The following is a 22981-nucleotide window of genomic DNA, read 5'->3' as shown; positions in this document are numbered from 1 at the left end:
CTGACCAGATCTTCTTTCATGATGACTTGGATATTGCTTTGTGGCTTCTGGAAATTCTACAGAGTTTTGCAAACTGATGTCTTGAAAAAAAGGTGGTGTGGGAAGAAGGAATTAGCAACATTTTCAGTTTTGCTGGTGGAAATTAACTCTTTTGAGACACAAATGAAGGAGACATAATCTTTCCAAACTAATCAACAGTAGCAGCAGCCACCATTTGGGAAACCCCAGGTCTTAACACCCTCTTGATCAATTTCCCCCGAAACCTAACTGTTGGGAGAAAGAAACTACATTAATTGTTAAAATGTATAAACAAACTGTCTGGAGCTTTCTTTCTGCTATGACAGCACATGGGTCCTCAGAGAGCATGGCAATTTTCAGTGTGCCACCGAAGAGTTATGTTTCAAACGAAAGGGTTATGCTCCTTGCCTGCGATCCTATTCCATGTGCAGGTCTTGGGCAACAACTGGTCTGCTAACAGCAATAGTCATGCAACATGGAGATTGGGCTATCTAACCATTTATGACACACTCATCATGGATAACAATGGGAGTTCATGACACGGACTACAGGCAGCATAGGCTAGCAGTGGGGCTGTCTCATAGGGGATAAGGGCAGCCCATAACCCAGGGACTTTAACTGGATCTCCTTCCTTAGAAGTTTTTAAGGTCAGGCTTGACAAAGCCCTGGCTGGGATGATTTAATTGGGGATTGTTCCTGCTTTGAGCAGGGGGTTGGACTAGATGACCTCCTGAGGTCCCTTCCAACCCTGATATTCTATGATTCTATGGATTTCTATATGGAGACTGAAGGTAATATACAGGTCCACTGAGGACAAAGAGAGTGTTGTATGCAGAGCAAAGGCTCTTGGATAGTATTCAAGATCCCTTTTCTACAACGAAAACTGTCCTCCCCCTCGCCACTCACTCACTCACACACCCCATCAAACCCTTACTGCAACCTCAACACATGAATAACGGCTAATATTGCACACTGCTTAATCCTCTGCAATAACCTAGTGAGAGACTCCAACCACACCAGATTTGCACAATGGAAGCAGCACTGGACAGCCCAGCTCCCGGAGCAGAAGCAGACCTGCCAGTCATTACAGAACCAGAAGCAGGCTGCCACATCCCTGCGATCACTCACAGCTTCGCAGCGAAGTGCAGAGGGAACGGTTCCTCTTGATCTTCCTCAAGCCACGCTCAGGGTTTTCCCCTCAGTGCCACACTGGACCATGTGGGCTAAAGGCCTAAAGAAACAGTTCCCTGCTAGCAGTAACATCTCCATGGAAATGGACGGGGAAAACAACATGAAGGATCAACCAGGCCCAGAAATGTATCAATGTACATATTTGTCACTCCAAAACCAGCAGCTGTTGCGCAGAATCACACGCCCTCTCTCCAGTGCTTTGGATTGTTGCCCTGGCCAGGATACTGAAACTGCCCTATTTATTATTTCACTGCAGCTAACATCCAAACTTTCAGTGATCCTGTCCACGGCAGATTTTAGTGGTAGTCCATTCCCCACAACACTAACTGTACTTCCAGTTCATTTGCTCCATTAATTATAGGATGCATGCAGGACTCAGGTGCAGGGATGTGTGTGGCTGCTAGCCAGGAGGGAGAGGGACTGGGAACAGGGATTACAACAGGTGGCAGCCAAGAACAAGAAGAATTCCAATTCCACCTACTTAAAACCTTGGAGAGCGTATGGTGTCCATGGCATACGCCCTGGAGATAGGAGAGGATCCACATGGGACATCAAGAGCCTCAACTTAGACCCCAGCATAAAACTAGCAAGACTACAGTGTGCTCTCCGCCCTCCCGCCTTCTGTTAAAAAATGCATTTGGTCAGATTCTAATTTTGCATCCGGTTGGAAATACCGGGCCCAATTCTGCTCTAATTTAGATTTGAAAGCCCGCTGAAGCTAACAGGCTTGAATGGGTGGTCACTGATGGCACCATATTTTATGCTGATTGCTGGTGGAACTAGTGGGGTAAGGGCCTAGAAGTTAAAACAACATGGTCAGCCCCCCTCAAAATACATGACATTTTTACCTTCCTTCAGCCAACCACATGCACTGAAAACGTAGCTCTCCATTTAAAACTGTTTGTTTCTGGAGCAGTGCCTTCCACTGCACCCAAATACACAATCAGTTCAGATAACCCAACAAAAACGGTTACAGCTGCAACACACACCCCCTAAAGTGTTTGGGGTTCTGCAAAGGATCGAAATGGAAGAACAAATCACACGCAAAAAATTATTTAAAAAAAAAAAAGACACGATAAAGAGCCAAACAGCCTCATTAAAATAAGTGTCTCCATGCAGGAGCATAGAAAGGTGCATAAGGCCTATCTGAAATCCTTCTAAAGCCATCCCTAGCCACCAAGGAGGGTTAGATTAATTTGCACATCCGCTGTTTGTTGGTGGGAGCTAGCTGATGACAGACAGCTCTGGCATTCTCAAGGTCTTTTTATGTTTCTGTTTTCAGTGCATTATTTTTTTTCTGAAGCCCTGCAAGCACTCCTCCCACCCCCACTTCCTGGTAAATCCTCTGACCCTGAATAACCTGCGCTTGTCAGGCTCATTTAGATACAACAATCAAACTGCCTTCAAAAAAAAGAGAGTGAGCAAGAGAGAGCAAGCGTGAGGAGGCTGAATTCAATCTTCAAGAAAGCCATGAGCATCACAGAAACCCAGAGGGTTCCAAGGAAAAAGCTTCTTAATTTTTGAAAGCTTTCTGTCTGCAAAGTCATCTTCCACATTGTCTCAAATAAAAGCCCCCATTAGCTCCCGACCTCAAGATAACCTGTATGCTAAACCAATAACTGCATGCAAGCGACCATTCTTGTTGCTTAGTTTGATTGCTGTTCTAACCGTATGTGGTTGCTTGCATGTTTCATTCTTTTCTTTCCCTGTTTCCAGCTGGCAGGGTCTGGGCTGCCTGATCTCCAGCCATGAGAGAGAAAGGGAAGTTTGGAAGCAACTCCGCAATCTGCTCCAGGCTTTGGACCTTCAAAGCAAAGCACTTTCCTCCAAACCCAGATAATGCCGGGTCGCAGACAACCCCTGTTATGCTTCTGCTCTCCCAGGCACTTTCCCATGTGGAGCAAGGACCCTTACCCAGCCTGATCCGGAGGGGTTCAAGGCACCCACAGCTCCTCATTGGCATCAAAATTAGCTCCTAAGAGAAGTAACGTAGATGCAAGGTGGGGACAAGGGGTGGACAGCCAGAGGCTATGGGCTCATCTTGCATCAAAAATTACCCATCATTTTCCCAATAGAGGAACAGCCTTTATCATTCCCTTTCTTAAGTTTCATTTTTAACGCCTTTTTACAGTGAGTCTAGGGAGACCTAGACCTCTAGCAGAGCATTCCCTACTGGTGTGTTCTATTCCACCGTGGAATGGTCTTCCAGTGATCGAGACATTTGCAAGTGAGCGCAACAAAACAGCAGACACTATACAACAGAGGTGGACAAACTACGGCCCACAGGCCACATCCAACCCACGGGACCGTCCTGCCTGGCCCTTGAGCTCCCGGCCGGGAAGGATCGGCCCCACCCGTGCTGTCCCCTCTCCCCCACAGCCTCAGCTCGCCATGCTGCCAGTACTCTGGACGACGGGGCTGCGAGGTCCTGCCGGGCAGCGTGGCTGTGAGAGCTGCTGGGTGTAGTGTATTAAAATTGCTCCCTGTAGGAATGTGCTACTTACAGAGCACCAGGACTGGCAGCGGTAAGTAGTACACCGTAAGTAGCATATTTCTACGGGGAGCAATATAATACACTACACTTGGATAGGGAAGGCTGCGCCTCCCGAAACAGCCTGGCCCCCGCCCCCTATCCGCCCCCTCCCACTTCCCGCCCCCTGACTTCCCCCCTCAGACTCCCCGACCCATCCAACCCCCCCGCTCCCTGTCCCCTGACCCCTATCCACACCCCCACTCCCTGACAGGTCCCCTGGGACTCCCACACCCTATCCAAACTCTCCCTGTTCCCCATCCCCTGAACACTCCCCCCAGAACCTCCACCCCATCCAACCACCTCCTGCTCCCTGTCCTGACTGCCCCCCGCCCCTTACCCAACCCCCCCACTCCCGCCCCCTTACCATGCCATTCAGAGCACCAGGACTGGCAGCTGCAAGTAGCACTCCATAAGTAGCATGTTCCTACAGGGATCAATTTAATACAGTATAGCAGCCCTCCATACAGTTTCGGAACCCCGATGTGCCCCTCCGGCCAAAAAGTTTGCCCACCCCTGCTATACAACAAGGGGCCACCTCTCCAGTGGAAGAGGGATGATCCCGGCGACTGAACAGGTCTGTTCCATCTCTCATACCTGTGATTCCAAGTACTTGGGAATCTCAAGCTGCCTCAGTTTCCCTCCCACAGTCCTCATGCACAAAAAACTCAGGAGATGCCATTCTGCCAGAACGCTGCATGCCCCAAGCCCAGCTGTGCAGCTATCAGCCTTTTTATAACCCACCAGTCCGGGATCTGATGAAGTGCTTGCGAATAAGCAAAGCCGAGTCCCTTTCCCCCTAGCTGGCACACTGCACAGATCATATACGACAAGTTCACTTCGTGTTTTATTGCAAGCAATTTTTTTTTGAAAACAGGACATTTCAACTGCCTGGAGACAACAGCTTCGCCGAAAATGTAGCTGCTTAATCAGATGGTGCCCTAAAAGGTAAGCACAAAATGAGGGTGGACACATACATTTTAGTATAATTTGCTCCTTATCTTAATGGTAGGACTTTGATGTTTGGTTCATTTCAATTGCTGGTAATCAAAACATTATTTTTAAAGAATCCCTTTCAACTGCAGATCAACTGAACTGGGAGAAAAAGATGGTTTCATAGCAGCCAAATTGTGCCAGCCCAGGACACACAAATCCCCGGTGTTCTCTGGAAATCATTCGGTTAAGAAAGCAAAGCTGAAGCCTCTCATGGACAGCGATGTGCTAGCAGCAGGTTCCAGCATGTCACAGAGTGAAACCTGCAGCAGCCTGGGACAACATGGGCATGAAGTTGTAGGAAACTGCTGCCTGACAGAGAGGCTGGACTAGCGGTTAGAGCCCAGGATGCAAGCCAGGAATCCTAGGCTTCCTGGTAACTCGTGGTGTCTCTTTGGAGCAATCAGAACCTCTCTGTGCCTCAATTTACCAATCACTATCTATGGTACTTGTGGTCCCCATTACGACCGTATCTAAGTGCCTCACAACCTTTAACGTATTTATCCCGACAACACCCCCTCGAGATCAGGGAGGTAAGAGCTAGGAATCATCATCGGTAGTAGTATTTTACAGATAGCGTCTCTGTGACTCAGTTCCCTGAGGAAATATCTAAGTGGGGCTAAAAATTGCCGTGTAGACATTTGGGCTCAGGCCCTTCGCCCTCGCAGGGTCTCAGAGATCAGCTCCAGCCAAGCCCAAATGTCTACAGAGCAATTTTTCAGCCCTAGAGCCTGAGCCCCGCTAGCCAAAAGTCAGCTGACCCAGGCCAGCGGCTGGTGTTTTAATCCCTGCGTAGACGTGCCCCAAGTGATTTGCGCAACATCACACAGGAAGCCTCTAGCAAAGCTGTGAATTCAACCTAGGGCTCTTGTGTCCCAGGCATGAAGCCTATCCACTAAACCATTCTTCCTCCCAACTCCGGCACTTGTTTTGCCAATGAATCCCATCTCCCTTTGCTGAGTTCAATCCCCCAAGCCAGATGCCCATGCCACCAGGGTCACCAACACTCTTCCCCCACGGCAAGCATGCACACAAGCTGCAAATGCTCACGGGTAACGTTCTAAGCAGCTTCCACTTGCTCAGCAGCAAAACGGGGAATATTTTTGAAATGGGAGGTATTTTACCGTTACACAGGACGGTCTCAGCAAAAAGACCTAGAATTACATTGACCCAGCTACTGTCTTGTCCATGCAGTTGCCTCCCAACGAGGGTCATGGCACGGAGGGTCATGGCACGTCGGGCAACAGGAGGAGTTTGGGGGAAGCCTGGACTGCTGCAACTCAGACTGGAGGATTTCTGTCTCCAGGGCTGTGGAGCCAATAGCCAGGTATCTTTATGCCAGCATCAAGCAGGACCTATTTTAGCTCCTGGGTGTTTAGATGGCCCTGGGCACTGGCAGCACATCAGCTGCCCCGCAGACCGAGAAATGTACTTTTTAGCCTTTACCCACGTAAAGCCACTTTCTGAGGCCACAAATGGGGGGTTTGGAAATAACTAAACATCTCAGCAGCACCACAATGCTGTCTGGCAGCACCAGGCTCTCACTGCACCCTCGCAGGACAACAGACTAGGTCTAAGAAACTCACTGTGCAATGGGAGAGGAGACGTCCCCACCTCATTCAGAAGAGCATCCTGGCAGGAGCTCTGCCTTCACCGTCGTTGGACGGACGGAAGAGCATCACTGCAAGCAACTACTGTGGCGCAGGATGGAGGTGCTCTAAGGTGTTTGTGGCAAATGGGGGGAGGGAGGAGTTTGATCTCGATACCCTGCACTGGGTAGGCTGGTTGGTTGTTTCTTTGGAGGGGGGGGCCATTTTTTAAAAGTACTGTTTGTTCCCTGGTTCCTACTCGGGGGCGGGGCAGGGTGGTTCCTCCCCTCCCTGCCACAGGGCTTGTGAGGAGCCATTACAGGGTGGTCTTCTCCCCAAGCAGCTGTCCCCAATGCTACAGCTTCTGCTAACTCTGCCTCTCCAACCGCATTAACATGGAGGGGCAGAGAGTGGTGCCGTAATGCAACTCTCCCCCAGCGGCACGCGCTGCTGCAGAGGCAGGTGCGGGTATGGCCTCTCGCAGCCCGGGCTCCAGTGCGGCTTCACCGGAGGCAGGCACAAGCCCTGGCAGCACCATGACGCCAGGGCTGAGTCATGCGCCGATGCCAGCGGGAATTCAAATGTGGTTTGTCCGCTGGTGATCTGCCGTAACCTCTGACACACGTGAAAGTGACACTAATCTCCTCGCTACCACCAGACACATTTAGCAAACAGACCAGATTCTGGGCTGGTGTGGAAATACCCCCGCATGCTGGTAAAGGCACCCACCCACCCACGCTGCTACAGAAACCATCAAGATGTTCCTTTATTCTGGTTGGCAACAAGCCACCATCACCCAAAGCCCGTATCACTCATTCTCATGAGCACACACACAATCTTCTGTGTGGGGTATATGCAGAAAGATCATAACTGAGTCTAGGCTGCACAGCATGATCTGCATGTCTACATGCTTTCGGTCCTCCAGATACATCCCAGAACACAGCCCCATGGTTACTGTCAGAGCATGCAGGAAGGAACCGCTCCACTGGTTTTGGAGACGAGTAAGACTGGGGCTAAATTTTGCCCCACACTGCCCATAATTCACAAGCAGTTAGGGTCAGACCCCAATCTATAGCACCTTGCCGGGTAACTGACCCACTGAAAAAAAGAAAAGGAGGACTTGTGGCACCTTAGAGACTAAAATTTATTTGAGCATAAGCTTTCGTGAGCTACAGCTCACTTCGGCAGATGCATACGGTGGAAAAAACTGAATGCATCTGATGAAGTGAGCTGTAGCTCATGAAAGCTTATGCTCAAATAAATTTTAGTCTCTAAGGTGCCACAAGTACTCCTTTTCTTTTTGCGAATACAGACTAACACGGCTGCTACTCTGTGACCCATTGAGTCATTTTCCCGTCCTTCTAATGTAGCTCCAAAGGTAAGCATGGCTCATTGGCAATTTCATTCCTTGTTTGTGCACCAGTATCACCCATGTTAGCAGAGCTCTTGGCACGCTATTTGCTCACTACCAGCTGCCATTCAGCAAGCAGAGGAAACACAAGGACCAAAACATGATCACTCCAAGTTTCTACATCAATAATAGCTTTAAAATAAATTTAAAAAAAACCCCACCAATATTTTACGACCAAAAGGAAGTATTTAATGTGGCATTCCCCATCAAGCTCTCTTACCCCATCAGGCTGCCAGCCATATGCAGGTCTGGAAATTGTGTAGACACACACTGCATCCATATATGCTCAAATAAATTGGTTAGTCTCTAAGGTGCCACCAGTTCTCCTTTTCTTACTGCATCCAAAGGTTACTATTTAGGTCAAGTTCAGGAATGAACAACTTGATAGTATCCTTTCAGTTACAGCTGGGAGAGGGAAAAAGGGAATTGAAAACATTCTCCAGTACAGAAGAGCTTGAAGATTCATTCTATGAATAAATCACTTAGTGGCTCACACTATGACTGGGCTCGCCTTATCACCTGTAACTTTTCACTCTAATCAAGGGAGATGATGTCTGTGGATGTCTTTCTGCAGTGAGTTAGGGGCAATCTGTTGCCTTGATAAAGGCAGTCCACACTGGAGTTGCTATGTAGCTAGACTCAGCTGGCTTCTTCTGTAACGATTCACTTTTCTGCCCCCCCCCCCCCATGAGAAAACATCTGCAACTGATTACGCAGAAACAAAAGGAAGCTATTGATCAAACAAGTCAACCCAACCCAGCACCACCCACCCTCCAGCCATTTGAATATCCAACAGGAAGATTAGAGATGCTTTATTTTTCTTGCAACAACAACTCCTCCTCCATAATCAAGTATGTTGTTTGAGATAAGGTTAGGAATAAAAACTTGGTTGAATTAACACAGTGTTATCTTGTCTACAGGGATGAAACATGTGCTTCAGACAACATCCTTATTGTTCCAGTAGAGTCTCCGGGCCATCAATCTCCCAAACACTGCTGGCTTGGCCTTTTGTTTCGGAAGGTGACCACACTCCACGTGGCCTGCTCTTGGAAAGGCATTGCTTTTTGTTGCCATCTCGAGCAGCGTATGGACCAGCTGCAGAGCAGCACATCCTTCTTAACTTATTTTTTCTCCCAGTGAGCTGTGAATTTCGGTGATGTTTTTCCTGGCCATGCAAAATATGCCATTCACTGAAAAGAACCAATGTCACGGGGAATAGCACTCTGTTTTTCTGACTTCGCAGTCATCTGACCAGTGGGTCCTTGTAACTAGCCGCAGCCACTCTGACACCTGCTGCCAGATTTGAGCAGCCAGTCCTCAGGCAGATGGCAGACACAACCAAAGGTGTCTGCAAAAGAGAAACAAATTTAGGAGTTCGCTTCTTTGGAGTTTCTCCAACAGAAATGTCAGAGCACTGCCGGACCCTGCGCTCCCTTCCCCATCCCTGAGTCATACCCAGCCACAATTAAAACAGAGCCTTTTGCTGGGGATTTCCATCTCTTGTCCACCGGAATCATCCTGTAAAATCCCGCCAAGGCTTGGAACTCAGCTTTCCAGAATCACTTGTGGTCACATGCTAACCACAACTCTCAAACCGCCACCACACCCTTGAATCCCATTCCTTTAATGTACCCAAGCTCCTCACCTCACCTTCGAGACCTCATCTAATCTTGCCCTCTCCAAATCTCTTCTGCAATTTAAGCACCTCTGCTCTAAATTTCTGACTCCCCATCTCACTCCTACTTTTCCCACTTATCACCTCCTCCTCCTCTCAGCTCTGGGCTTTCTAGCATGCTATCTGTATGCTTGGAACCAGGTCCTTAGTCTTGTCTGCCAAGAAACCCCCAATCCTCTCTTCCTTACACTCGTTTCTTCCAGGAAGCCTTCCTACCCATTTTCTTTAGAGATCCTCCCCATGGCTCCTTTATCTGTGCCATTGTCCCATCACTGGTCTTTATATTACCACCTATTATTTCCATTCTAGAGGCCCCAGCCAAGATCTCCATTGTGTTAGCATCATTTACATACACACACGGCCCATCTACATAGACTGGACAAATAGTGGAGAAAGGAAGGATTACTATCCCGGGAAAGGAGAACCAGAGGTATTAAGGGTAATATTTTCCAAAGCACCTGAGAGATTCATGGGGTTAAACCCCATTTTAAAAGTGACTTGGGTACTTAGGAGCCTATGTACCATTGATGTTCAGATCTCCTGAATCCTAGGTCAGTGCCTCAACCACAAGACCATGCTTCTACCTTGCTCATCTTCCACTGCAAGCTCTTCAGAGCAAGGTCCATGCAAGCTCTTCAGAGCAAGGTCCATGCTTTGATCTATATTCTGCACATATGCAGTGTTACATAACTCCATAGTCCTCTTTCAGAGAGTTTCCATCCATTCTCACACTTTCTTCTCTTCCCCAAATCGCGGTCTCAGAGCTGTTTGATGGCTTTGCCTTCCAAACACAACAAATGAAGTCATTTTCCTCTGTGATGCTGCATGCTTATCATTTGGAGTTTTCATTGTCCGGCACCACGTTGATAAAGCCAGCCATCGGGCAGTCTTCACAGCAAACTGAAGCTCCTGGTATACTTAAGCCAAAAAGCACCACATCTCCTGGCTTACGAGTAAAGAGCTAACAGGTAGGACCCTGGGCTCCACTGCCACACTGGATTTCTGGGATGACAGAGTATGGCAGTCACAATCTTGGCTGGGAGAAGAGTGACATTCAACTCAATGGAAATTCCTTTAGCCAATTAAGGAACGTGGCGGAAGAGCTCCAATAAGAATCCCAGCCAGTCACCACTGATGATGGCTGTACCAAGGGTTCTATTATGATGGAACACAAGGAAGAGGAGGGGAAACAGGTGATATTCAGAGCTCCAACAGGGTCAGTTGAAAGTCTTCATTACAAGGTATTATTCCCTTGTATAGATTTATTGTGTTCTTGTGATTAACCCATGTGATGTTTTTAAATGCAAGGAAGCATCCCACAGGTTTACAAATCAAATTCAAAAGCCCCACTGAAGTGTAGATTCCTGGCTCGGAAGCAAAAGTGGAAATTTGCCACAGCTCCATCTGCTTTTAAAAAAAAGGTACCAGGGAAAATGCATTGTGAATCCCGAGTGTTGGAAGCTAAGCCTTTCCTGGCAAGGAGACAGAATCCAGAGCTGGGAATCAGGGGGTCTTCTGGCTTTGCTTTCAAGCTATCCCAACCCAAAACATAAATCAATTAAATCAAGCCATCACTGTACAGTTCAGAGCTCACATAATGTGTCATCAGAAATATAAAGCCACTTTTCCAGAGAGATGATTTGAGTTCGTTAGTAAGCAGCTGAATCAAAGTTGCCATATCAGTTCCATGGTTTTGGTTTAAAAAAAACAAAAAAAATCAAATCACTCTTCAAAGGCCAATAAAACGCCAGGCACGGGATCACGGAAAGTACTCTGACAGATGACAATATCTCGTGTGAAATCTGAACAGACTCCAACACTGCTGTGCAGCTGGTACTAGGAATCTCTTTGCTTTTGGGGATTGCTGGGATGGGGAGGAGGGAGCTTTGAGCAACACCAGGGCAGGCTGGTGTTTGATGCTCTAATGTCTTCAGTTTGCAACAGAAGTATAAATTAACACAGACAAGCATTGTGGTTCTAGAGGTAAAATTATTCACTGCCTCTCCAGGAATCAGTAATATCAATAGCACCTTACATTTATCATGCATAAAGCACTATTCATACGGACTCATCTCAAAGCGATTTTTATATATGGATCATGTCACCCACCTCTAAAATGTAGCCATCTACAGCAACCCTGCCCCACTGGCAACATACATCCCGATGTGACAGTTTTTCAGGATAGGCTTGCCCAGTTCAAAACTACTGGGAGAACTTCAGGTAGGAAGAACATAATTACCCGAGCTGGATTTTGGTCGGGACTCCAAGATTAACACCCTTGCTGTTGGGAGAAGTGCCAGGGGATCTTTAATGATCACGAGTGGTCAGGACCTCACAGGTTTATGCCTCCCCAGTGAAGAGAGCCTCCAGCATCATTATGTCCTTATAACCTCTCGCTAGGGCACTGATTCAGTATTAACGCTGAGCACCACCCCCTGCTATGTCACCCACTACAACATTTGAATGACTCTCAGGCTGACCCTGCCTAGCTTAGGAGATCTGATATAGAAATACTCTAAGGCAGGGATAATTATTATTATTTTCTCTGGAGTCTGGACTTGACTATACCATGACCAAGAAATTTGGACCATGACAAAAAATAATCAAAAAATATTATAAATAAGTAAATAAAAAGATTTGGGGGTCCATTCAAACGCGTCTGGCGGTCTGGATTTGGCCTGTGGTCTGCCTGTTGATTAACCCTGCTCTAAGGGGATATTGCTACCACATGAGCCAGTTTATGAAGCAGATTATCTAAATACAGCCTCCCTTAAGGATTAATGAGAGTCAGACTGATCAAGATTGTGCTGATGGATTTGCCAACGACAATGAAGGATACATACCAAAACAAACCGTTGTGTTTAGATTGGTTGTACAGTAATGTATTATAACTGCCTTTATTAATGCAGATGAAATTAACACTTGAGATGAACCATTTCTTTTCTGATCCATGCTAACAGACATTTCAGTCTGGAAGCTCAAAGCCAATGGAAGAACCAGAAGGGCTCACGACTTCCCCAGCTGTGTTTCAGTGTCTGAGCAAGTAACAAAATGCTGTCGGACCAACTACATCACTTTCCTTTACGGCAGGTTTGACACACACTGAAGCAACAACTTGTAATTCGCATCCTTAGCTATTTTAGTGCAATTCTGGGTGTGGACACTTATTTCAGATTTTGAGCGTCCTATTGTGATTTAACTTGAACTCAGTAAAAAAATACTAATAAAATAAATTGCAACAACTTCTTAAATCAAAATAGGGCGCTTGTAATCCAAAGTAAGAGTGTACACACTCAGACTGGCACCAAAATAGCTAGCAGTGAGACTTACAACCAAGTTTGTTATTTCGGACAAAGGTGTGCATAGGCCAACCTGCAGACTTTTTGATTTGTTACATTATATTCCTCTTCAGCAGGGAAGCCGTTAGGCGGAGACTGCAATGATTAATTCCCCATTTAACTTCTCTGATCCTCTCCAACAATTTATATCAACATGCTGGCATATACTTACCAATCCCCTTGATTTTGCTTGATTGGGTGTGAAGGTGACCTCCAACAGCCTGCTAAACTGGCAGGTCAGCGCTGAATGAGCGCCGTGTCTAAGGGACATCTCTGGGATAGATTCATAGATGCCACGGCCAGGAGGGACCATAGTGATCATCTAATCAGACCTCCTGTATAACACAGGCCATGGAACTTTCCCCAAAATAGGATGGTCTCAGACCCTAAGGAACAGGCACTTGTAGCAAGGGAGTTTTTGATTCAGACGCTAATGAGCTAGTTCACTAGAGATACAGCACTGTGGTTCTAGAACGCTAGCCTCACAAAGGGTGAGCTTCGGCCAGAGGTAGAGACATGATGTGCTCAGCCGCTGAGCAGAGAGTCATGGACCAGATCCTGCACTTACTGAAGTCAACAGGAGTTTTGCCACTGACTTTGCTAGGTGCAAAATCAAGCCCATATAAGCATTATTTATTATTGGTTTAGGGTGGTGCCTGGGGCCCCAACGATGGATCAGGACCCCGATTGTGCTAGGCACTATACAAACACAGATCAAAAAGAGCTCACAATCTAAGTGTAAAACAGACTGAGACAGACAGACGGGGGAGCACAAGGAAACAAGATGCTGTTGGTCAGCATGATAGGCTGTGTTCTCAGCACACCAGAAGCCTAACTATTGCCAAGTTTTGTAGGCATCACATGGCAAAGGAGAGTTAAGGAGAAATCCAAAGGAGGACAACAAAGTAGCTTTGTGGATGTTTATGGGGAGCTCCTCCCAAGCGTAAGAGGCAGCATGAAGAAGCACAGAGGTGCTTGTTTGAAAATTTAAGCTCAGTGGTTCCAAACATGACTAGCTGAAGTCTCCCTCATAAAATTGAGTCTCAACAGAAGTGGTCCCTCCAAAGAAAGGATCGTTTGCAGGGCAGCGTGTGGGAAGCTCATAGTGAGCCACCTGTTCTGTGGAGAGGAGATTTCATTCTTTTACTCTTCAACTAGCGACTCTGTGCGTGGGAATTTAGTGCTCGCAACACACAAAGTTAAAATCTCCATAAAGTAAACCAATGCGCAACGCTGGGGCCCCTTGATATTTCCTGCTGATGCCTGCAACAACAGACCGTGTCTCTCAGAATGCCTAAACCTCCCCTTTGCTAGTCCTACCATGCAGGTTCCCCCACTCCTGCTCATGTCATAGTCATTCCTATAGCTATGAAACCGCACGGCATGAGCAGGTAAATTATGACGATTAAGGAGGACACCACAGGAAATTGGATACATGGATGGGGGGGAACCCTTCCCACCCCATTGCCTATAGATTACTTGGGGCTTTACAGCTAGGGATGGAGGCAAAGCTAGGAAAGGAAATTTACCAGAAGCTGGGACTGGATGACAGTGGATGGACCACTCAAATTGCCTTCTTCTGTTCACTCCCTCTGAAGCATCTGGCACCAGCCACTGTCAGAAGACAGGATACTGGGCTAGGCAGCCTTTTGGTCTGACTCAGCAGGGCCATTCTATGTTCTAATTGATCTGTTTACAGAAAATATCTGTGGGTTGACAGAAAATGAAAACCCCTCAAGCTAAGGTTTCCTTCGAGAGAGCAGGAGCTCCCGACACATTACACGGTTAAGCGTACAAGTAATATGCATTTTCACCTTTAGCTAAAGGTCACAGAACATTCAATAAGCAATCCCTCCCTCCAAGAGCTGGCAAGACAGCAATTGACAAGACATCCACATATTATGCTGCTCCAGCTACTCATTAATGTGGAAAATGATCTGCTGTCCCCTTTTGCTTGGTCCACAATGATTCAGTGCACTTGGGAGCAAAGGGAGGAACCGTTCATACAGCTGTTTTCAGATAAACACCATTGCTGAATTTGGCTTTAAAAAAGGAAAGGCTTTTGCCTTTCCCATTAAGAACACCCACACTTCTACAGAGATCGCATGTCATTTATTTTAAATAAAGCAAAAATGAGCTATACAGGGATGGTATAACGTACCAGACCAGTGGGTTCACTAGCATCCTGTCTCTCTGACATTGGCCAGTCCCAGATACTTCCCAGGAAGTTGAAAAAAACTCTGAATTGGGCAATGATAAAATAACCTACCTACCTATACAGGACATTTCTTCTTAACCCCACATATTAGAGGTTAGTTTATACTCCTAAGCATGAGGATTTATGTCCCTTCCAAATTTGGGGGGGGGGGGTTTGGCAGGCAGGGGGCCGTTCCTTTTTCTTAAACCCTTACTAAAGGAACTCTGCACGTTCTCATTAGACATATAAATGTCCAGTCCTCTTTCAAATTCTGAACTCATGGTCTTAATGATACCTTGTGGCAAAGATATCCATAAAACATGTAACCTTTTATTCATTTGAAGTTCTCTGCCTTTCTGTTTTTGTGCCCTTGTTTTTGCATCATGAGAAAGGTAAATAGAAGTGCCCAATTTACCTTCTCTATACCACCCATTGTTCAGCATGCTTTTATCACGTCCCCTCTTATTTGTCTCATCTTTAAACAAATCTCTCTTCCTCTGGAAGTGTCTCTGAGCCCGAAACCATTTTAAGGCTAATTTCTGAACCACCAACCCTGCCCCCCGTTTCTACAAGGCTCTTTTCAACAGCAGATATGGGGGTCAAGGCGTGTGAATGCAGGACCACTGACAGACAAAGCTATGGATTTACTTGTATTATGGTCACAGCTAGACATCCAAGCACCGTAGTGCTAAACACCGTACAAACTTAAGAACCCGACAGTCCCTACCAATGTAATCAAAAATATCCTGCAGACAGCCTAAGTAGTCATGAATTTACCTAGGGTTAGGACCCTATTCTTGCAAATATGTCAGAGGATGTAGCAAACCTGAATCAAAATATCATTAAAAGCAGACACTTATTAGCACCGGGGCAGGTTTGTTCCTCCGCCATCTCCTTCCAAACTAGCTCTTACTAGACAGACAGCCCATGACAAAAGTGACCTGGCCAAGACATGCAAGCAAGCTCCACGCTGGGGTTAATACCACACTGCAGGCAACTTCAAAGCAAACAACTGCATCTTCCCTCCCAAATAGTCCTAACCAGAGATGAGCTCTGTCCCTACGGCCATGGTCAGGTGCCAGGTGACAGCTCTGCCAAGTGAGAGATGTACATTTGCAAACAGAGCACAAGGAGATCACACAGGAAGAGGTTTCTGAGAAATGCCCCACCCTCCACCTTGTTAAGGGAGACAAGGTAGCTTTGACAAGGCCATGGCGGAGACTGCGTGGGTGGGAAGAGGGGGAAAGACTCCTCTGTATTCACTAAGTAGGAAATGATCCTTTTGGGTTCCCATCTGCAGCCTCAAACAAGGCCTCTCCAGCTCCTAAACACCTCAGCAGTATCACATAACTCTGGAAGATTTAATGTGGCTGTAAAAATAGCCTTTAGAAGCTGAGCCAGCAAACTGCTCCAACCTTAACTCAGCAGAATAAAAACAGCATTCATGCCAGCCAGCGAGGAAGGGCAGGCTGGAAAAAAATCTAGCACTCATGTTTCAACTTGCATCCAACACAACTGGTTGGTTTCACTTTATTAGATGGTGCCACAAAAGGAAAAGCAAAGCTGGTTTGGAAGATATAAGAAGTCGAGCCCACGGCCCTGAGCATTCACTCATTTCTGGGGTCACACTCAAAGTGGACTCTCTTTAAAGGCTCTGAAATGATTGCAAACCCGGTGTGTTTCTCCGCGCCCCCATCCCCTCCAGCCTCCACCCCCATGTCTAGTTTCTGATCAGGACAGAATTTGCCCCTTCACTCCACTGCACATGGCATCCTTGTGAAACCGCGCTGCACTGGGGTGTATAAGCTGCATGCTGCCACAGCCAATAAGGGGTCCAGCGACAGAATAGCTCCTTCCCCCATCTGTGGCTAATCGGCTGACCAGCAAAGGTTAGGATACAGAGCTGCAGCCTGGGCAGAAGGGCTCCAAAGCCTGCTCGACAGGCTAATGACCACCCCCCGTAAGAAAAGCAAACGGACAGGAAGCCGCCCAATGAGCAGGACCCAAAATTCCCCTGAGGACTGGGGTGAGACTGCGGGGGGGGGACCCCACCCACCAAGAGGGTTTCCCTTCTCCTGCTCTCCCCCAGCAACAGTGAGACTTGACATTAGGATGCTGCTACCAAGCCGTGGAGGAATACACACAAGTATTTGAGGAGGGTGGGAGCTGAGCTGGAAGGCTAAGAGCGCCAGCTGGTCAAGGCCTAGGATACTTGCCAGAGGCCAGCAGAGAGATGAGAGCGCCGAGCCCCTCTCGTGCCCCCACACAGCAGGCGCGGAAGGGAGAACCATGTCGAGACTCTCACATGTGTCTCGGTTACCAAAGACGAAAAGCCTCCTTGTAGAATGTAAAAGAGGGCAGAAGAAAGGCCCCAAGCAACCCCATACAAGCAAAGAAACGGAGCCGAAAGCCCATCCCTTCCCCTCACCTTACTTGGCTTTCTACCGCAGAGCTTTCCCAACCCCGACCCCTTCCCAGACACTCCCATGGGTGCTGTGCTCCTGAAGAGCAGCAGAGTGGGAGAAGAACAAAACTTTCAGCCTCACATCGACATTTCCTGGATTTGGAGGCTTTGCAGTCAGGGCAGTTCAATAGGATTCCTTGTTACAAAGCTAACCCTGAAACAAGGTCACCTCAGCCCGCCTACACTAAAACACGCTATAAACGCCTTCGTAACTGTGGTCCACTTGCTATGACTCACCAAGGGGCTGGCTCCAAAGAGCAGCCTGACAAGTATACTCTATGCTCCGACACCTAATAAGATTCATTCAAGCAACTTGTGCCGATGGAAGCTGTTCCACTACGGAAAGTCTTTTCCATTTCGATCTTAAATCTCAAACATTCAAAGATTCAGAAGGAGTGAGCTGGGGTAGGGGTGACAGTACACAGCAGCGGGATTTGGATGGGTTTACCCTTCCTAGCTCTGGGTCATCAAATAGAAGCGCTGTCTTGCATGGCTTCTGGATAATAGGATTAGGAAAAACAGCTTTGCCAGCAAACACTCCTAAGAAAAGACAACTGATTCACATGCAAACGGCTTCTTCAGGACATAGCCTAGATTCTCCCACGCCCAAAAACCCAGCCTGCTTCCCTCTGTTTCAGACGTGGCTATCCCAAATGACTTTCCAATCCTCCGGTGTGCCCCATGAGAGTTTTGGACTGATTGAGTAGTGCAGTCTAGTGGTTAGAGCAGGAGGGACTCAGAGCCAGGAGTCCAGACTTTGATCCTTGAGTACATTCCTTGCCTCAGCGTATTTCCCAGTCTAACAGAAGACAAGGCCTTTCATCTACAGGAGACGAGAAAAACCTAAGAGCTGTGGGGAGGCTGTATTAAAAAAAGAGCACGGATTCCCCTCTCTTTCACCAACACAATACGCAGCATCCTCCCCAAGCCAGAATCCCTACAAAGAGAGGGGTCTCGGCTACCTGACTGAAAAGCAAACAGTAGGTTCATTAGATGGAAGTCCCCTTGGCACGGCTGCCTGCCTGCCCTGGAGGAAATCACAAGAGTTCTCAAACAAACATGAGTGCGGAGGGTCAGGCTTGCTGGGAAGCGATACGTTGGCATTCGTGGAAGGATGCCAGCCACCTCATGATTCAGCACACATTGTAAAAGCCGAGCCAGAAAGGGACAGAGGCAGAGTCCTTGAACTCCACACATGTGGTTAACCGCACTTCTCCTGCACTCCCAACGCCTGCTCGTGTTCCTTTAACCAATTGTGTTCTCTCCGGGACAACAAACGACCCACCAAGCTTCTGAGAACACAGCCATGAATTGGAGCCCTGAGCAGCACTGAGGCAGGTGGCCAAGTAGGTTGGAGAGGGGGAGAAGTTATAGCCATCCTGAGGATGGAGAAGAGAGAGAACAGATGAGAGAGGCAAGAAGAAATCCCATTAGGAGAGAGGGAAGTGTGCTTCGATTCGCTTCGACACCCCACCTCAGCGGAAGCCATTAAATCCAAATCACTGTCCCTTACAACAGGGCCACGCAATCCTACACCCGTCCCGAGGGAAGTGAGAGGTCTGCCTTACCGGATGTGTCCGACTGATCTGAACTGGATAGGACATGGCGTGAGGGGGATAGCGCGGCTCGGTGGCTCGCCAGTTCTGTGTCACGGGCTGAGTAGATCCAGACATGGCAAAGAAGCAGATGGGAGGTTCTTCTCCTTTGAATCTCTGTCTCAAAGAACTAGGAAATCCAAAAGCTCCTCTTCATTATGCGCCTGTTGGCCACGTCACCCTACAAGTGCAAGGAAACAGGAAAGCAGAAGATTAAAACTTGCTCAAACCACAGTCCAGCTAAACAACAAAGTCAAGCCACAAATGGTTTCTAAAACTTCACTGCCTTATATTTTCTTAAAAGGACTTTTCATGACTGCCTTGTTCCTTTAACGAAGGAACATTCCAACCGTAAGAAAGCCCAAATAAGAGTTTATTTTTATTGATTTATCCATAGGCATTTCTACTGAGCACATCACTGTGGTACGCAGCACCTGACAAAATCTTAACACGGTACAACTCTGATCCTGCAAACAGACCCATGCAGTCAGCTTGCTTGGGTTCCACTGCCTATAACAACATTCTGCCTGCATGGATCAGGGCCTACGTCTCAAAACATCCAAGTACGGGTGGGAGGTGACCTGCTCCCACTGGTGGAGATTGAAGTGGTAACTACTTCACTCTGAGTAGGAGGCAGCCACTGTAAAATAGGTGTAAATGGGCTGAAAGGAACTGAAAATGGAGACTGAGCTGTCAAGAAGAGAGTCTATGGGGAACTGGTGAGAACCCTTTGAGTCATTTCAAACTTGACTGGGAAAACGCTGGAGAACATGCTTTGCTCATGAGCCGTTGGGAGACAGACAAGAGGACATCATTATTCCCACCTCTCAAGTCCATCCTCACACTCAGCCTTCAAATCCCCCATTAAAACCTCACTCACTTCTTTCACTGCCTCCACTCTAGCACCATCCCGATCATCCATTTCAAAATCTAGGATTTCAAGCTCCACAGACAGTATATGCTGTGGGCCAGTTGTATTTGTAGTTACCCATAGGGATGTAAAATAGTGAACGGTTAAGTGATAAGCATTAATCTTACCGGTTAACCCAGCCTAACCGTTAACCCCCAGCCCAAGCCGCACCAGCCGACCACCCCCGGACCAGGCTGGCCAACCCCAGGAGCAGCCTCAACCCCGCGTTCGCTGGCCGGAGCAGCCCCAGCCCCTCTCCCTTTCATCAGATTTGTGTTTGCAGGAAGGCCGACTTTTATTCTCTTTTAAGGTGCTTCATAAATGATGATGCTATGTAAACATTACATGAACACCACACACCTTTGATCTAAGTCACTGGGACCAGTATCAAATACCAGGAAATCCACCCCAGCACTGAGTGTATTTTCGCAAGCATTCCACTCACCCACCTCTTGAACGGAATCTCAGATGTTACACTTCTTTTTTCAGCCACAATGAAAAAAACCCAACCCGTGAGAGAATCTCCCCCCCACCCCAAAGAGCGATTTACAAGTTGTTGATTTTTATAGACACTTTAAGTGGTTTGTTTGGAGAGGTTTTTAAGCCCCGCTTTGTCAGGATTTCAACTCAAAAGTAACTAATGTTTTAATGCTGCCCTCTATTACCAGCCGTTTAAGAGGCATTAAGCATTATTCCCGTATTAACTGTTAAATTATACAAAGCATAAATTTCCACCACTGCCTGGATTCAGCAAACATTGCCATTGCAGTGGTGAACCCTTTATGTGCAGACCTGCAGTTTATTTATGTGCAAAAGAAATCAACGTGTTATTCCAACCCATCTCCGCACATAGTAACCCCACACCCGAAGATACCTAGATCTCAGCTGGGGTATCCATTTGTGCCTAGGGTTTTGCGAGTATTGCAAGATGTATAGACCCCGGTCACCAGCACAGAGCATTTACAGTGCTGTAAATTGCAACTCAGCCCCTTTCAAACTGCTCCTGGCCACTGCTATAGACAAGAGCACCGCATGCCCAACCCAGTGTCTGTTTCAACCGAAACAGCAGATAGCGTGCACAAAATATAAATAAATAAATAAATAAAAGCAGTGGGGAGAAGGGGAGAGAAGAAAGGAAGTTGCTTTTTCTCCTTGGGACCGCAGATCGGCCCCGACAATAAACCACTTTGCTATCTGCTGCAGGCAGATACGCCGCGGTCACAGGAATGCCTCTGCCTCATTTATTTGCCCATTTCCAGGCATTCTTCATAAATGCATGCCCGTTGGGGCTGACATCAAAACAGCCAGTGACCACCAGTGTGCTGGATGCTGCACTGAGCAAATTGCCTTGCTGGCTAGAAGCACCCTGACATTCCTGCTGTCACCACAACTGTGGTGAACAGAAAGAATCTGCTACCAAGAATCAGTGGCCAAGCAATGACCAGATTGGGGGGAAAGGAAGATGTTCAGGTGAGCGTTGCAATGAATGATAATGATCTGCAGTCCTCGGAGATCCTCCCAACCCCCTTAATAAGTGTGTATTCTACAGTAACGGGGGGCGGGGGGGGAGGAGAGAAGGGGGAGAACACATGCCAAGAAAGTTGCCAAGGTCCCACGGAAATGCAGAATCAGGAAGAGAAGCCAGGAGTCTCAACTGCCAAGTTCCCTGCCCTAACTGGTAAAGAACAGCTTCCCCTGCACACCTGCAGCTCACTGCAAAGGAGGCTAGTCCCCTTCCCTCCTCCCAGTCTCCTGGTATATTCACAGAAGAAAAAGTTGACCTGCAATCCTTGTCCTATGAAGGCATCTGGAGCCTTAAATTCCCACTCCTCCCCCACAAAAGGAGAAAATTTTACTATCCAGGAACTCGATGCTATTCAATGGAACTGACCCTGGAGGGCAGGAAAGCCCCTGCAGACCAAGGGGGAAATTTAAAGCACCCAAACAGCAGCAGTCATTCATTTATACTTCCATTCTGACTAACTTCTGCTTGCTCTTGCAACTGGATGCCACACTAGTTTTCACTCCCTGTCCTAAACTATGGGTATGTCTACACTGCCACGTTGCAGCACTGTGACGTGGGCAGCGTTGACATGCTTTATTGCCGGGGGAGAGCTCTCCCGGCAATAAAAAACAAAGCAAAACCCACCCCGAACAAGGGGTGGTCCACACTCCCAGCAATGAAGTGCTGTCTATATCGGCGCTTTTCAGCGCTAAAACTTTTGTCCCTCAGCGGGGGTGTTTTTTCACATCCCTGAACGACTAAAGTTTCAGCACTGAAAGTGGCAGTGTAGACACAGCCTAATACGCCATGTTCCTGCTGCACTGTTGAACAGCTGGTTCCTTCACCCACCACTGAAACGCAGCAACCTCTAAAGCGGAAGGAATTCCATGCATGGGTGCATACTGGTGGGCAAGTTTTGATCCATTCGTACCTGGACAACCCCCACTGACTTCACTGGGCTTGCCAGGATGCACCCCCAGAGGAGCTCATAAAGCTTGTTGGGATGAAAGTCTCCATAGAAATTTAAGATCCTCTCCTAGCAACTGATTCAAACTCTGTCATCTATGTTGGCAGCCTCCAAAGAGTTAATGTAGACAATTGCATTGCAGGCTTCAGGGAGCCTTGTGCCGTTAGTGGCTTTCAGTACTTCAACTGTTTCACTCAAAGCTATGCTGGCTCAACAGGCGGATTGCTCAGTGCCATCACAGCTGCCTGTATTAAAGAAATGGGATGACTTTTTACCAATCCGATCAGAGTTTAAACCAACTTTAAAACTCCGCACCAACTGGGATGATGCAGCGTGCAAAGTTTTAATACAGGGCCCTAGTGATCACCTTTAAAAGCATTTCAAGGTTGCCTGTGCACTGACTAACGTTCCTGCAGTACTCAAGATAGTCGCTGAACTTCCCTATACGTTGTGTACTACATACCTTGGCAAATTCATGGTCATGCTTTTGTGTTTGGGAGGGAATGCATCCACCAACTCTGCCCTAGACAAAGGTATTAACCTGCTTGAAGAGGGCAATGGGCAAGTACATTTACATATCACGTAAACAAAGTAACAAA

At 47.5% G+C, this 22981-nt stretch overlaps 1 protein-coding gene across 15 annotated transcripts in view; it reads right to left on the bottom strand.

Annotated features, from left to right (window-relative positions):
* The window catches only part of NCOR2 (nuclear receptor corepressor 2), a 412043-nt gene that overhangs the window by 271895 nt on the left and 117167 nt on the right, over positions 1 to 22981 (bottom strand). For all 15 annotated transcript variants that reach the window (XM_073313442.1, XM_073313441.1, XM_073313453.1 and 12 more), the window contains exon 2: positions 18975 to 19182. In XM_073313442.1, the coding sequence (XP_073169543.1) occupies positions 18975 to 19079 (105 nt within the window). In that variant the 5' untranslated portion in view covers positions 19080 to 19182. The remainder of the gene's footprint in view (positions 1 to 18974; positions 19183 to 22981) is intronic.

The sequence above is a fragment of the Lepidochelys kempii genome, chromosome 15 (genome assembly GCF_965140265.1).
Source record: "Lepidochelys kempii isolate rLepKem1 chromosome 15, rLepKem1.hap2, whole genome shotgun sequence".
In the NCBI taxonomy this organism is placed as follows: Eukaryota; Metazoa; Chordata; order Testudines; family Cheloniidae; genus Lepidochelys; species Lepidochelys kempii.
This window is presented reverse-complemented; position numbering and strand designations above follow the sequence as displayed.